Source organism: Macaca thibetana, chromosome 11 (assembly GCF_024542745.1).
Source record: "Macaca thibetana thibetana isolate TM-01 chromosome 11, ASM2454274v1, whole genome shotgun sequence".
NCBI classification, from domain to species: Eukaryota; Metazoa; Chordata; class Mammalia; order Primates; family Cercopithecidae; genus Macaca; species Macaca thibetana.
The window spans coordinates 46,751,633-46,768,842 of NC_065588.1; the positions used below are offsets into that span (position 1 = coordinate 46,751,633).

General features: G+C 46.2%; 1 protein-coding gene across 1 annotated transcript in view; it reads right to left on the reverse strand.

Annotated features, from left to right (window-relative positions):
• FAM186A (family with sequence similarity 186 member A) overlaps positions 1–16,391 on the reverse strand; it is a 77,695-nt gene extending 61,304 nt beyond the window's left edge. Inside the window, exon 1 of the mRNA XM_050748707.1 lies at positions 16,051–16,391. Coding sequence (XP_050604664.1) covers positions 16,051–16,242 — 192 coding nt within the window. The 5' untranslated portion in view covers positions 16,243–16,391. The remainder of the gene's footprint in view (positions 1–16,050) is intronic.
• Positions 16,392–17,210: the final 819 nt, after the last annotated feature.

Here is a 17,210-nt window from a genome sequence, read left to right on the forward strand (position 1 = left end):
CAGCATGGTGGCTTGCACCTGTAGTCTGAGCTACTGAAGGGGCTGAGGTGGGAGAATCACTTGAGCCCAGGAAGTTGAGGCTCCTGATGAGCCATGATCGTGCCACTGCACTCCAGCATGGCTGACAAGGAGAAAACCATCCAGGTCAAAGGGCACCAAATTTGAGGCAAACAGAAATCAAGTATCCCCTTCTGAGTAGCGAGTGAGGGAAGAAGTGCTTGGAAAGTTGGTGATTTGGGGTTAGTCCCTAAAAACCACTTTAGGATTTCTCTGCTCTGCCCACCCTCTGGAGAAGGTGGACACTGGTCAGTTAACAGATGACATGTTACTTGATGAGCAGTCACTTGATGCCCATGGCTTTGGTTTTAAAGACACATACACATATTGTGCCACTGCACTCCAGCCTGGGCAACAAGAGCAAAACTCCATCTCAAAAAAAAAAGACACATACGCTTGTCCACACATGCTTAGAGATACGAGTGGGCTGGTCAACTTAAGAATGTTACTGGCAGAGGGGGTATTGGGGTTATTTTCTAGGGGGAATAGCATGTCACTTCAGTATGCCTTTTAATATATTAATTTTTTTTTTTTTTTTTTAAAGCAAATACAGCCAGGCACAGTGGCTCATACCTGTAATCCCAGCACTTTGGGAGGCTGAAGTGAGCAGATCACTTGAGGCCAGGAGTTCAAGACCAGCCTGGCCAACATGGTGGAACCCTTTCTCTACTAAAAATACAAAAATTAGCCAAGTGTGGTGGCTCACACCTGTAATCCCAGCTATGCAGGAGGCTGAGGCAGGAGAATCACTTGAACCCAGGAGGCAGAGGTTGTAGTGAGCTGAGATTGCACCACTGCACTCCAGCCTGGGCAACAGAGCGAGACTCTGTCTCGAAATAAATAAATAAGTAAATAGCAAAATAGAAGTTTAGATTTTAATAAAATTTGCAGGGTTTCCAAGTAAGTTTTACAGAATTTACTTGTTTGCTTCAACTGTCTCCTTCTACCTCGGCTCTTGAAGGAGATGAGGACAGGCCTGGATTTAAAATACTTGTAATTTTGTATCCTGATCTCTCTTTGATCTCTTTCTTTTGCTGAGGAGTTATTTTTTTCTTTTTTTCTTTTTTTTTTTTTTTTGAGGCGGAGTCTCACTCTGTCGCCCAGGCTGGAGTGCAGTGGCGCGATCTCGGCTCACTGCAAGCTCCACCTCCCAGGTTCCCGCCATTCTCCTGCCTCAGCCTCCCGAGTAGCTGGGACTACAGGCGCCGCCACCATGCCCGGCTAATTTTTTTGTATTTTTAGTGGAGACGGGGTTTCATTGTGTTAGCCAGGATGGTCTCGATCTCCTGACCTCGTGATCCGCCCGTCTCGGCCTCCCAAAGTGCTGGGATTACAGGCTTGAGCCACCGCGCCCGGCCTATTTTTTTCTTTTATAGTAAGAAACAAGGCTGGGCATGGTGGCTCATGCCTGTAATCCCAGAACTATGAATGGCCAAGGCTGGTGGAACTCAAGACCAGCCTGGACGACATGGAGAAACCCTGTCTCTACCAAAAATACAAAAAGGAAAACAACGACAACAACGAAACAAAAAACAATCGCCCCCAGTGTGGTGGCGTGTGCCTGTGATCCCAGCTACTCGCTAATCTGGAGGCTAAGGCGGGAGGATCGCTTGAGCTTGGGAGGTGATGGCTGCAGTGACCTGAGATTGCAGCCACTGCACACCAGCTTGGGTGACAGAGCAAAACTCCATCTCAAAAAAACAAAAAAAAAAAAGAAAGAAAAGAGAGAAAGAAAAGAAATGGCTGGGAGCGGTGGCTCATGCCTGCAAACTGTAATCCTAGCACTTTGGGAGGCCGAAGCCGGTGGATCATGAGGTCAGGAGTCTGAGACCAACCTGGCCAGCATGGCGAAACCCCGTCTCTACTAAAAACACAAAAATTAGCTAGGCGTGGTGGCACGCAGCTATAGTCCCAGCAACTCATGAGGCTGAGGCAGAAGAATCGCTGGAACCTGGGAGGCAGAAGTTGCAGTGAGCCAAGATCGCGCCACTGCACTCCAGCCTGGGCAACAGAGTGAGACTTTGTCTCAAAAAAAAAAAAAAAAAAAGAAACAAACAAACAAATAAACTCCACCTTTATCCCTACTTTCCCCCTACTGGTCTGTGATTGTTTTTATGTTGGCTGCAGCAGGCTGGCTGTGTTTTTTCTCTTGCCATGAAAACTTCTAATTACCATGTACAGTATGTTCAAAGTCAGGTAACTCCTCATTGTAAGCAAACTATGTAACTGCCCAGAGCAGCACTTATAAACCAGCCTAATGTAAAAAAGAAAGAAATAGACCGGGCACGGTGGCTCACGCTTGTAATCCTAGCACTTCGGGAGGCCGAGGCAGGTGGATTGCCTGAGCTCAGGAGTTCGAGACCATCCTGGGCAACATGGTGAAACCTCGTCTCTACTAAAATACAAAAAATTAGCCAGGTGTGGCGACGTGCGCCTGTATTCCCAGCTACTCGGGAGGCTTAGGCAAGAGAATTGCTTGAACCCGGGATGCGGAGGTTGCAGTGAGTCGAGATCAAGCCACTGCATTCCAGCCTGGGCGACAAGTGAGACTCTGTCTCAAAAAAAAAAAGAAAGAAAGAAAGAAAGAAATCCTAAGATATGTATGGAGGCCAGGTGTGGGGGCACACATCTGGAATCCCTGCATTTTGAGAAGCTGAGGTGAAAAGGTTACTTTTGGCCAAGAGTTCAAGACCAGCCTGGGCAACATAGGAGACCCTGTCTCTACAAAAATTCAATAAAAAATTAACTGGGTGTAGTAGTCCTAGATGCTTGGAAAGCTGAGGCTGGAGGATTCCTTGAGCCCAGGAGTCCAAGGTTTCATTGAGCTATTATTGCACCACTGCACTTTAGCCTGGGTGACAGAGCCAGACCATGTCTCTAAACAAAAATAAATAAATAAACTAAAACATGTATGGAGCCACAACAGACCCTGAATATCCAAAGCAATCTTGAGTAAAAAGAACAAAGCAGGAGGCATCACCGTACCTGATTTCAAAATCCAATACAAAGCCATAATAATCAAAACAGCATGGTACTAGCATAAAAGCAGATACATTAGACCAACGGAACAGAGTAGAGGGCCCAGAAATAAATTCACACACTTCAGTCAATTGATTTTCAGCAAAGATGCCAAAAATGTGGAAAGGAGAGTCTCTTCAATAAATGGTGTTAGAAAAATTGGATATCCACATACAGAAGAATGAAATTAGACCCTCAACTTACACCATATACAAAAATCTACTTAAAATGGATTAGATTTTTTTTTTTTTTTTTTTTTTTTTGAGACTGAGTCTTGCTCTATTGCCCAGGCCGGAGTGCATTGGTATGATCTTGGCTCACTGCAACCTCTGCCTCCCAGGTTCAAGTGATTCTCCTGCCTCAGCCTCCCAAGTAACTGGGATTACAAGTGCCTGCCACTATGCCCAGTTAATTTTTGTATTTTTAGTAGAGACGGGGTTTCACCATGTTGGCTAGGCTGGTCTCGACCTCCTGACCTCAGGTGATCCACCTACCTTGGCCTCCCAAAGTGCTGGGATTACAGGCATGAGCCACCATGCCCGGCCTGGATTAGATTTAAACATAAAATGTGAAATTATGGCCGGGCACTGTGGCTCACACCTGTAATCCCAGCACTTTGGGAGGCCGAGGTGGGGGATCACAAGGTCAGCAATTCAAGACCTGGCCAACATGGTAAAACCTCATCTCTACTAAAAATACAAAAATTAGCTGGGCGTGGTCGTGCGCACCTGTAGTCTCAGCTACTCAGGAGGCTGAGGCAGGAGAATTGCTTGAACCCGGGAGGCAGAGATTGCAGCGAGCTGAGATTGCGCCACAGCACTCCAACCTGGGCGACAGAGTGAGACTCTGTCTCAAAAAAAATAAATAAATAAATAAATAAGGTGAAATTATAAAACTATTAGAAGGAAACAGGGGAAAAGTTCCATGACATTTTTCTAGACAATGATTTTTGTGGCCGGGTGCAGTGGCTCACGCCTGTAATCCCAGCACTTTGGGAGGCCGAGGCAGGCAGATCATGAGGTCAGGAGATCAAGACCATCCTGGCTAACACGATGAAACCCTGTCTCTACTAAAAATACAAAAAATTAGCCGGGCGTAGTGGCGGGCGCCTGTAGTCCCAGCTACTCAGGAGGCTGAGACAGGAGAATGGCGTGAATCCAGGAGGCAGAGTTTGCAGTGAGCCGAGATCGTGCCACTGCACTCCAGCCTGGGTGATAGAGCGAGACTCCGTCTCAAAAACAAAAATAAAAACAAAAAGACAATGATTTTTGTGTATGGTTCCAAAAGTACAGGCAACAAAAGCAAAAATAGGCAAATGGTGTTACATCAAACTAAAAGGCTTCTTCATGATTTCACTCATATGTGGAATCTAAAGAAGTCAAACTTGCCAGGCACAGTGGCTCACGCTTGTAATCCCAGCACTTTGGAGGCTGAGGCGGGCTGATCACAAGGTCAGGAGATTGAGACCATCCTGATTAACATGGTGAAACCCCGTCTCTACCAAAAATACAAAAAATTAGCCGGGCGTGGTGGTGGGCGCCTGTAGTCCCAGCTACTCAGGAGGCTGAGGCAGGAGAATGGTGTGAACCCGGGAGGCGGAGCTTGCAGTGAGCCGAGATCACACCACTGCACTCCAGTCTGGGCGACAGAATGAGACTCCATCTCAAAAAAAAAAAAGAAGTCAAACTCATAGAAGCAGAAAGTGTAGAATGGTGGTTAGCAGAGGCTGGGGATGGGCAGATTGTGGAGATTTTTTTCAGTTAGACAGGAGAAATAAGTTCAAGAGATTATTATACATCATGATAACTATAGTTAATAACAATACATTGTATACTTGAAGATTGCTGAGAGTAGATTTTAAGTGTTCTCATCACAAAAAGAAATGCGAGGTGGCTGGGCATGGTGGCTCATGCTTACAATCCCAGCACTTTGGGAGGCCAAGGTGGGTGGATGACCTGAAGTCAGGAGATCGAGATCAGCCTCACCAACATGGTGAAACCCTGTCTCTACTAAAAATACAACAATTAGCCGGGCATGGTGGCGCCCACCTGTAATCCCAGCTACTAGGGAGGCAGAATAATCGCTTGAACCTGGGAGGTAGAGGTTGCAGTGTACAACAGTGTGTGTCAATCACATGAACTTAGAATGAAGCAAAAGAAGCCAGACATTAATAAATACATATCATATGATTCCATTTATCAGGCAAAGCTGACCTACAGTGTTAACAGTCACAATAGTGGTTGTTTTGTGACGAACCAGAGGCTTCTGTGATTCTTTGAGATAATTCTTTGAGCTTTTCACTTTGAATTTTCATTCTATATATTCTAATTTTTTTTAAGCTAACAAAAAGAATTCAACTAGGCCCATGTAGTGGCTCACGCCTGTAATCCCAGCACTTTGGAAGGCTGAGGCAGGTCACCTGCGTTTGGGAGTTTGAGACCAGCTTGGCCAACATTGTAAAACCTTCTTTGCTAAAAATACAAAAATTAGCCAGGCATGGTGGTGCGTGCCTGTAATCCCAGCTACTTGGGAGGCTGAGGCAGGAGAATAGCTTGAACCCGGTGGGGGAGTGGAGGTGGGGCTGGGGGTGGGGGGAGGTTGCAGTGAACCGAGATTGCACCACTGCACTCCAGCCTGGGCAGCAGAATGAGACTCTGCCTCAAAAAAAAAAAAAAAAAAAAAAATTCAACTTATGTTTTCAGTCCAGATGGATATTGGAAAAAACTTTCAGTTTGTGTTCTATTCTATTTTTTTCTATTCAGCAAAACGGTTATCAACTCATCAACACAGAAGACTTCCATGATCAGACCAAATGTGGGGTCGGAGGAGCAGATTCTCCCCACCACCAAGCAGGTAACCATTTCTGCAATGGACATCAGGTGGGTGTCCTTTATTTCAATTCGGACACTATCTACCTAGATATAGTGTCAGATCCCATAGGTCGAAGCCTCAGTCCCCAGAATTGCCCCCCACTCAGACACCAGTCACAAGTCCAGGCCTCCAGAACTTCTGATCAATCAATTTCAAGTTGGGGTTCCTAAGACCCCCTCTTTTGGTTGGATTAATTTGCTGGAGCAGCTCACAGAACTGGTTTATTGAAGAGATGCATAGGGCAAGGTATTGTGGAAGAGGAATGGAGCTTCTGAAGCAGCTACAGTGTCTCCGGTATATACTGGGGTTCATCGTCTCATGCCAGGAAAATTTAGGACACGAATACACACTAGGAGTTTAGGAGTGGACGTTTAATAGGCAGAAGAGAAAGAAAAACAGCACTCTCAATAAAGAGAGGGAGGTCTTCCCAGAGGAAAAGACCGGCTGGTGGTGGATGTGCTAGATTTTACAGTCTGGCTTGAGGAGCTGGTGTATGGGGCTCACAGATTGGTTCAATCAGATATGACATTTACATAGCGCATATGGAAGGCTGGTTGCTCCTCCCTAATATTACTATGCAAGTGAACTCTCCTTGGCCAGCACCACCTTGTCTGCTCCTTACTGTACACAAGGCTGGCAGAGAAGGAAAGATGGAACCGCCCTCTTGAACATGTCTAGTCCCTAGTTTCTGCCGGCATTCACCCCTGCAAGCTCCCAGCTTGCTGGTCTGTGTCTGCAGCTCGACTTCACAGGCTGCTCTTTGTTAGAAAATGATTTGGGGCTGCTTTTCATTAAAAAGAAAAACCTTACCAAGGACTCCCATACCCTTACTATCTGCCCAAGTGGTTTCTTCTTAACTCGTATATCACTTTCATATTCTCCCTGGGAACACCACTCTTCAGGAACCTCCACGTGTTCAACTCTCTGTAAGCTCTCCAAACCCTGTCCTTTTGGCTTTGTATGGAGGTTTGATTACATAGGCAAAGTTGATTAAACCATTGGCCATAGATAAGCAGCTTGACCTTCAGTGGCTTTCCCCAACCCTGAAGGTTGGGGGGTGGGGTTGAAAGTCCCAACCCTCTAATCAGGCCTTTGACTTTCTAATGACCGGTCCTATCCTGAAGCTATCTGTCAATCATTAGCATACAAAAAGACATCACTGCCGGGCGCGGTGGCTCACGCCTGTAATCCCAGCACTTTGGGAGGCCGAGGCAGGCGGATCACAAGGTCAGGAGATCGAGACCGCAGTGAAACCCCGTCTCTACTAAAAATACAAAAAATTAGCCGGGCGTGGTGGCGGGCGCCTGTAGTCCCAGCTACTCAGGAGGCTGAGGCAGGAGAATGGCGTGAACCCGGGAGGCGGAGCTTGCAGGGAGCTGAGATCAGGCCACCGCACTCCAGCCTGGGCGACAGAGCGAGACTCCATCTCAAAAAAAAAAAAAAAAAAAAAAAAAAAAAAAAAAAGACATCACTTTGGAGACTCCAAAGATTTTAAGAATTGTTATATTTCACAATATCCCAATGGAATAACAGGGTCAAGATTTATCCTCTCAGCCGGGCGCAGTGGCTCACACCTGTAAGCCCAGTACTTTGGGAGGCAGAGGCGGGTGGATTGCCTGAAGTCAGGAGTTCGAGACTAGCCTGGGCAACACAGTCAAACATTGTCTCTACTAAAAATACAAAATTTAGCCAGGCAGGTGGCACGCGCCCGTAATCTCAGCTACTTGGGAGACTGAGGCAGGAGAATCGCTTGAACCTGGGAGGTGGAGGTTGCGGTGAGCTGAGATTGCGCCATTGCACTCCAGCGTGGGCAACAAGGGCGAAACTCCGTCTCAAAAAAAAAAAAAGATGTATCTTCTCATCCAAAACAACTAAGTGACAGTTGACAGTTACCTAAAAGGATGAATGAGAACAATTCACAGACCTCACGTAGGGAGGGGCAATAGTTTCTCCCTAGAAAAAATGAATTTCTTAAAATTCAGTGCCTGGGCACAGTGGCTCACGCCTGTAATCCTAGCACTTTGGGAGGTCGAAGCGAGCAGATCACTTGAGATCAGGAGTTTGAGACCAGCCTGGCCAACATGGAGAAACCCCATTTCTACCAAAAATACAAAAATTAGCTGGGCGTGGCGCATGCCTGAAGTCGCAGCTACTTGGAAGGCTGAGGTGCGAGGATCACTCGGGCCTGGGAGGCGCAGGTTGCCGTGACCCGAGATTGCTCCACTACACTCCAGCCTGGGCAACGGCAGAGGGAGACTCTGTCGTTAAAAAAAAAAAAAAAAATTCAGGTGTGATGGCTCATGCCTGTGATCTCAGCACTTTGGGAGACTGAGGTGGGAGGAATGCTTGAGTTCAAGAGTTTAAGACTAGCTTGAGCAAAATAACAAGACCTTATCTCTACTAAAAATAAAAAAATAGGCTGGGCACTGTGGCTCACCCTGCAATCCCAGCCCTTTGGGAGGTCGAGGTGGGTGGATCACCTGAGGTCGGGAGTTCAAGACCAGCCTGACCCACATGGAGAAACCCCGTCTCTACTAAAAATACAAAAATTAGCTGGGGTGGTGGTGCATGCCTGTAATCCCAGCTACTCGGGGGGCTGAGGTAGGAGAATCACTTGAACCCGGGAGGCAGAGGTTGTGGTGAGCCGAGATTGCACCATTGAACTCCAGCCTGGGCAGAAAGAGCAAAACGCCATCTCAAAAAAGAAACTTCCTTGGGCCAGATGGTTTTGCAGGTAAATTCTACCCAACTGGTGAGTTAATATACTCCTGAGATAGAAGAGTGAAGCTGTATTGCTGGCCTTCTCAGATGAAAGCAAACTACTTTTGGTGGGCCTTATAGATAGATTCGAAGAAATAATCATTTGCCAGATCATAGCGGCATACCAGGAACCAGGGGATGTGTTAATTTGTTCAAGCAATGAAACCAAATCTGGTACAGAAGCTATGACTGGAGTTAGTACCTAGTTAAGCTTACAATAATCCACTGTCGTTCTCCAAAATCCATCTGTATTCTTTACAGGCCAAACAGGAAGGCTGAATGAGGATATGGTTGAAATCATCACTAAGGCATCTTTGAAGTCCTTAGTGATGGCACTAATTCCTCCAGGAATGGGATATTTGTTTTGTTTTTACTGTTTTCCTAAGTAGAGGCACTAGTGGCTCCTATTTGGCCTTTTCCACCATAGTAGCCCCCATTCCACAGGTAAGGGAGCCAGTGTGGGGATTCTGCCATCTGCTGAGTATGTATATTCCAATTATACATTTTGGAACTTGTGAAATAACCACAGGATGAGTGTGTGGGATGACCCACACACTGGGTTCACTGTGAGATGGGCCTGAGCTAAAGCTCTTTTGATTAATGGGTAGACCACAATAACATTTTGGATCTCCTGGAATTAATGTCAGCTCAGAGCCAGTGTCCAGCAGTCCCCCAAAAGGTCTGATTATTTCCTTTTTCCCAATGCACACTCTGATACAAGGTCATAGGTCCCCTTGGGGAAGGTCAGGAGAAAAAGTAATAGTATAAAGGTAGGGCCCTTCTTCAAGGAACTTGAAGTCCTGTTCACTCAAGGAGCTCTGAGTCTGTCAACTGGCTCAAGTCTGAGAATTGACTGATGGACTGGGACTCTGTTTTCATGATTCAGATATTTATGTTCATTCAATCTAGGAATTTTCTACTTGTTTAGATTAAGTAAGAATTTAGTAGGCTTCCTATCCATTTCTGGGAACACTATGATCAACTAGCCAATGCCATAGGTCAGTATGAGTCAGACTATTTTGATTGCTGCTTTGATGCTGCTATCCATTACAGGAATCATATCCACCTTGCCTTTGATGGTTGGGTGCCACCACTGGGTCCCAGTTAGGTTTACAAATTCAGTGACTACAATTCCCACTGTTAAGGTCTGAACTGTAGAGAAGAGTGATCACAGAGCTCTTCAAGGATGCTGGGGCTTCCTTCACTGTATTTTTTTCTCATACTATTGGTGAAAGCCAGCACAGTGGCTCATGTCTATAATCCCAGCATTTTGGGAGGCTGAGGCAGCCACCACACCTGGCTAATTGTTGTATGTTTTGTAGAAGCAGGGTCTCGCCATGTTGCCCAGGTTGGTCTCAAACTCCTTAGCTCAAGCAATCCTCCCACTTTGGACTCCCAAAGTGCTAGGATTACAGCCATGAGCTACCATGCCCTACCTCTTTTTTTTTTTTTTTTTTTTTTTGAGATGGAGTCTTGCTCCGTCACCCGGGTTGGAGTGTAGTGGTGCAATTGCGGCTCACTGCAAGCTCCACCTCCCAGGTTCAAGCAATTTTCCTGCCTCAGCCTCCCAAGTAGCTGGGATTACAGCTACTTGGGAGCTGTAATCACACCTGGCAGATTTTGTACAGCTACTTGGGAGCTGTAACTACACCTGGCAGATTTTTGTATTTTTAGTAGAGATGGGATTTCACCATATTGGCCAGGCTGGTCTCAAACTCCTGACCTCAGGTGGTCTGATCCACCCTTGTCGGCCTCCCAAAGTGCTGGGATTACAGGCATGAGCCACCACGCCTGGCCTTATTTTATTTTTGTATTTTATTTTTTATTTTTATACATATTTTTTGATACGGAGTCTTGCTCTGTCACCTAGGATGGAGTGTAGTGGTGCGATCTTGGCTCACTGAAACCTCTGCCTCCTGGGTTCAAGCAATTCTCCTGCCTCAGTCTCCCGAGTAGCTGGGACTACAGGCACCCGCCACCATGCCTGGCTAATTTTTGTGTTTTTAGTAGATACAGGGTTTTACCATGTTGGCCAGGCTGGTCTCGAACTCCTGACCTTGTGATCCGCCTGCCTCAGCCGCCCAAAGGGCTGAGATTACAGGCGTGAGCCACCACGCCTGGCCTATTTTATTTTTTTGAGGCAGTCTCACTCTCCAGTCACCTAGGCTGGAGTGCAGTGGCACCATCTTAGCTCACTGCAGCCTCTGTCTCCAAGGCAGATTCTCATGCCTCAGCCTCCCAAGTAGCTGGGATTACAGGCCTGGGCCACTGCACCTGGCCTGGTAGTTTATTTTTAAAATTGAACATTTACTACCTTTAGACTTAGCCATTCCAAGCCTAGGTATTTATTCTGGAGAAATGAAAGCATATATCTGTGTAATGCCTTGTACATGAATGTTTCTAGCAGCTTATTTGTAATAACCCCAAACCAGAAATAGCCCATGCCATGCCATGCCATGGAAAAACACTCAACAATAAAACGGAATCAACTATTCATATATGCAAAAGTGTGGATGAATCTCAAAATAATGCTAAGTGAAAGACGTGAGGCAGAAGAAAGTAGATACTGTATGGCTCTACTTAAATAAAATCTAAAATATGCAAATTAATATACAGTGACAGGAGCACATTGGTGGTTAGTTGGGGATTGAAGTGGGAGGCGGGGAACAGCTTGAGGAAGCGGCATGAGGAAACTTTTGGGGGAAATGGGTAAATTCATCATGTTGATGTGGTGAAGGTTTCACAGGATTGTTGTGGTTTTTTGAGATGGAGTCTTGCTCTGTTGCCCAGGCTGCAGTCCTGTGGCACGATCTAGGCTCCCTGCAAGCTCCACCTTCCCGGGTTCACGCCATTCTCCTGCCTCAGCCTCCCAAGTAGCTGGGACTACAGGAGCCCGCCACCACGCACTGCTATTTTTTTGTATTTTTAGTGGAGACGGGGATTTTCACTGTGTTAGCAGGATGGTCTTGATCTCCTGACCTCGTGATCTGCCCGCCTCGGCCTCCCACAGTGCTGGGATTACAGGTGTGAGCCACTGCGCCCGGCCGGTTTTACAGGTATTTATGTATATCAGTACTTTTTTTTTTTTTTTTTTTTTTTTTTTTTTTTTGAGACGGAGTCTCGCTCTGTCTCCCAGGCTGGAGTGCAGTGGCCCGATCTCAGCTCACTGCAAGCTCCGCCTCCCGGGTTTACGCCATTCTCCTGGCTCAGCCTCCCGAGTAGCTGGGACTACAGGCGCCCGCTACCTCGCCCAGCTAGTTTTTTTGTATTTTTTTTTAGTAGAGACGGGGTTTCGCCCGTGTTAGCCAGGATGGTCTCGATCTCCTGAGCTCGTGATCCGCCCGTCTCGGCCTCCCAAAGTGCTGGGATTACAGGCTTGAGCCACCGCGCCCGGCCAGTACTTTTTTTTTTTTTTTTTTTTTTTTTTTTTTTTTTAAGACGGAGTCTCGCTCTGCTCCCAGGCTGGAGAACAATGGCGCGGTCTTGGCTCACTGCAACCTCCGCCTCCTGAGTTCAAGCAATTCTCCTACCTCAGCCTCCCGAGTAGCTGGGACTACAGGCGTCTGCCACCACGCCCGGCTAATTTTGTTTTTGGTAGTTTTAGTAGCGACGGGGTTTCACCATGTTAGCCAAAATGGTCTCGATCTCCTGAGCTCGTAATCCGCCTGCCTCAGCCTCCCCAAATTCTAGGATTACAGGCGTGAGCCACCGCGCCCAGCCTGTATCAATACTTGTATACTTTTTTTTTTTTTTTTTTTTTTTTTGAGACGGAGTCTCGCCCTTTCGCCCAGGCTGGAGTGCAGTGGCATAATCTTGGCTCACTGCAAGCTCCGCCTCCCGGGTTCACACCATTCTCCTACCTCAGCCTCGGACTACAGGCGCCCACCACCATGCCTGGCTAATTTTTTTGTATTTTTTAGTAGAGACGGGGTTTCACTGTGTTATCCAAGATGGTCTCGATCTCCCAACCTCGTGATCCGCCCGCCTCGGTCTCCCAAAGTGCTAGGATTACATCCGTGAGCCACCGCGCCCGGCTCAATACTTGCATGCTTTTAAAATGTACATTTTGGCTGGGCGAGGTGGCTCACCTCTGTAATCCTAGCACTTTGCCACTCGGAGGTGGGCAGATCACCTGAGGTCAGGAGTTCAAGACCAGCCTGGCCAACATGGTAAAACCTTCACCTTCAACGTGGTGAAACCCTGTCTCTACTAAAATACAAAACTTAGTCGGGCATGATGGTGAGTGCCTGTAGTCTCAGCTACTCGGGAGGCTGAGGCAGGAGAATTGCTTGAGCATTCGGGACCATGCAGCTCCTAAAGTTGCAGTGAGCTGACGTGGGGTCATTGCACTCCAGCCTGGGCCACAGAGCCAGACTCTTATCTCAAAAACAAAAACAAAAACAAATGTATATTTTAGGCCAGGCATGGTGGCTCAATCCTGTAATCTTAGCACTCTGGGAGGCTGAGGCAGGCAGATTGCTTTAGCTCAGGGTCCAAGACCAGCCTGGGCAATATGGTGAACCCCCATTTCTACAAAAAACACAAAAATTAACCGGGCGCGGTGATGTGTGTGCCTGTAGTTTCAGCTACTTGGGAGGCTGAAGTGGGAGGGTGGCTTGAGCCCTGAAGGCAGAAGTTGCATACATTTTATTATATGCTAACTGTACCTCAATAAAGCTGTTAAAATAAAACACTGTTATTGTTGCTAGTTGCCAGAAGTTGGAACAGGAGAGAGTGGAGAGTGTGTGGAAAGTGGGAACTTATCGATATTTAGCACTCTTTTTTTCTGTGAGGCGGAGTCTTGCTCTGTCACCCAGGCTGGAGTGCATTGGCATGATCTCGGCTCACTGCAACCTCCACCTTTCTGGCTCAAGTGATTCTCTTGCCTCAGCCTCCGGAGTAGCTGGGACTACAGGCAGGAGCCACCATACCAAGCTAATCTTTTGTATTTTTAGTAGAGACAGGGTTTCACTATATTGGCCAGGTTGGTCTTGAAATCCTGAGCTCAAGTGATCCGCCTGCCTCTGCCTCCCAAGATGCTAGGATTACAGGCGTGAGCTACCGCACCTGGCCAAGCTCTCTGTGTTTTTTTGTTTTGTTTTGTTTTTTGTTTTTTAAAGAATATATAAAATGGGCCGGGCATGGTGGCTCACACCTGTAATCTCAGCACTTTGGGAGGGGGGCGGATCACGAGGTCAGGAGATCAAGACCATCCTGGCTAACATGGTAAAACCCTGTCTCTACTAAAAATACAAAAACAATTAGCCAGGCGTGGTAGCTGGTGCCTGTAGTCCCAGTTACTTGGGAGGCTGAGGCAGGAGAATCGCTTGAACCCAGGAGGTGGAGGTTGTAGTAAGCCGAGATGGTGACATTGCACTCCAGCCTGGGGGACAGAGCAAGACTCGGTCTCAAAGAAAAAAAAAAAAAAAAAAAAAAAAAAAAAAATATATATATATATATATATATATAAGTTGGGTGGGGTGGTGCAGGCCTGTAATCTCAGCTACTTGGGAGGCCGAGGCAGGAGAATCATTTTAACCTAGGAGATGGAGGTTGCAGTGAGCCGAGATCGCGCCACTGCGCTCAGCCTGAACAACAGCGTGAGAGTCTGTCTCAGAAAAAAAAAAAAAAATCGATCAATCTATCTGTCTATCTATCTATCTATCAATCAGTCATCTATCTATCATCTATCTGTCTATGGAGAGAGAGAGACAGGGGTCTCACTATGTTGCCCAGACTGGTCTTGAACTCCAAGGCCCAAGCAATCCTCCTGTCTTGGCCTCCAAATTGCTGGGATTATAGGAGTGAGCCACTGTGCCTGGCTAACACTCCATTTTTTTTTTTTTGAGATAGAGTCTCCCTCTGCCCTCCCGAGTAGCTGGGACTGCAAGTGCATACCACCACCTCCTGGCTAATTTTTAAATTTTTTGTAGAGACAGGGTCTTGCTTTGTTGCCTGGGATGGTCTCAAACTCCTGGCCTCAAGTGAGCCTCTCACTATGACCTCCTAAAGTGCTAGGATTACAGGCATGAGCCATTGTGACCACTTTAGCTTTCCTTAAATATAGGAAAGAACTCCCCCTTAATAAATTTCATCAAACATGACTGATTTTTGTTTGTTTGTTTGTTTGTTTTTGAGACAGGGTCTTGCTCTGTCACTCATGCTGAGTGGGGTGCAGTAATGCAAGCATGGTGCTCAGTGCAGTCTCCTGGGTTCAGGGAATCCTCTGGTCTCAGCCTCCCAAGGAGCTGGGACTACAGACTGGAGCCACCATGCCTGGCTAATTTTTTTATTTTTAGTAGACAGGAGGTCTCCTTATGTTGGCCAAGCTGGTCTAGAACTCCTGGACTCAAGAGATCCTCCTGCCTTGGCCTCCCAAAGAGTTGGGATTACAGGCATGAGTCGCTGTGCCTGGCCTGACTTTGTTGTGCTTCAAGAGAATAAAACGCAGCATAACCTTAATTGTTTGGGGTCTATTCGATTCCTATGTTATTTATTTATTTATTTTTCTAAAAATATAGATTGGGTCTCTCTATATTGATCAGGCTGGTCTCTTAACTCCTGACCTCAAGGGATCCTCCCATCTCAGCCTCCCAAAGTGTTGGGATTACAGGCATAAGCCACCGCACCCAGCTGACATTATTTAAACACTCTTCTTATTGTCCTTGAATGTCTCCTAATTTCTCCTTGAAGTGTACAGGGAAAATAAAAGAAGCTAGAATTCAAAGCAATCTAAATTCTATCTGGTTAATAGCTGTTTGATAAAACCTCCACAGGGAACAAATGAAAACTTTTTTTTTTTTTTGAGACAGAGTTTCGTTCTTGTTGCCCAGACTTGAGTGCAATGGTGCATTCTCAGCTCACCACAACCTCCGCCTCCTGGGTTCAAGTGATTCTCCTACCTCAGCCTCCCGAGCACCTGGGATTACAGGCATGTGCAATCACGCTCAGCTAACTTTTTGTATTTTTAGTAGAGACGGGTTTCTCCATGTTGGTCAGGCTGATCTCGAACTCCCGACCTCAGGCAATCCGCCCACCTTGGCCTCCCAAAGTGCTGGGATTACAGGCATGGGCCACCATGCCTGCCTTGATTTATTTCTTAAATGGCTTTATTAAACCTGATATAAAGATTTAATAAATGGCTTTATTAAACCTGATATAATGTCAAATTGGAGCTTGTTATATCCACAGTCGGTGTCAGGTGAAATTGTCATTTGAAGTCAAAGCAACCCTAAATACAGTCAAATATCATGAAAGTGATTTCTTAAATAAACAAAAATGTATTCGGTCACAGAAAGTTTGAAAAGAAAATTGCAGTTTGTAAACTTCAGATTCACTACCTACCTCTCTTGCTCGATGGAGCTGTGCGTGCTCAATCTTAGAGATGATATCCTTTACTGAGAATGGGATCTCAAGGTTAGGGAGCACCAAAGGACTAAGGACATTTTGGGGCTCTCTTGTCATGATGGTGGAATCCTTGATGTATTTTTCTGATTCGGGGTCATCGTCTATCTCATTTTTCATTTTGAAAAACATTTCGAAGATGTGGGTGATATCCTTTTATTTCTTCTTTTTCACAGAATCTACGAAAATGCTAATAAAGATATCCAGTAGGAAGCTAGGAGAGGTCTTTCCTGCTCCCAGAAGTTGTGGCATACTCTGCTGCTAATTGGTGGCTACCATGATATTCCAGTCCTGTTGATGTCACAATAGACCCATTGTGACATTATCATTGATCAAACATGTAAAGAGTGCTTACTATGTGCAGAGAACTGGTCATTCTATATGCTGCCATGGTAGAAGGGTGAAGGGGGGAAGGAGGGTAGGAAATAATAGACAATAGAAATGCTAAAATAAATAGAAGATATAGCCCTGCTTAAATAACCTTAAAATCTAGATATATTGGCTGGGCACAGTGGCTCACGCCTGTAATCCCAGCACTTTGGGAGGCCGAGGCAGGCGGATCACCAGAGGTCGGAGTTCGAGACCAGCCTGACCAACATGGAGAAACTCCTGTCTCTACTAAAAAACAAAATACAAAATCAGCCAGGCGAGGTGGCGCATGCCTGTAGTCCCAGCTACTCAGGAGGCTGAGGCAGGAGAATCACTTGAACCTGGGAGGCAGAGGTTGTGGTGAGCCGAGATTGTGTCATTGCACTCCAGCCTGGGCAACAAGAGTGAAACTGTCTCAGAAAAAAAAAAAAAAAAAAAAAAAATCTAGGTGCGTCAAATATCACTGTAATGGAATAAGGGTTACAACTACTTCCTCAGCTGCCCCTTAACTTTTCCTAGACATGTAGTAACTTGGATGATATCATTTGGATGAAGTAACTTGGATGATATTATTTGGATGAGGATCACACTCTTTGCACTGCTTACTCTTTATACTTTTCTTTTTTTTTTTCGAGACAGAGTCTCACTTTATTACCCAGGCTGGAGCACAGTGTCATGATCTCGGTTCACTGCAACCTCTGCCTCCCAGGTTCAAGAGATTCTTGTGCCTC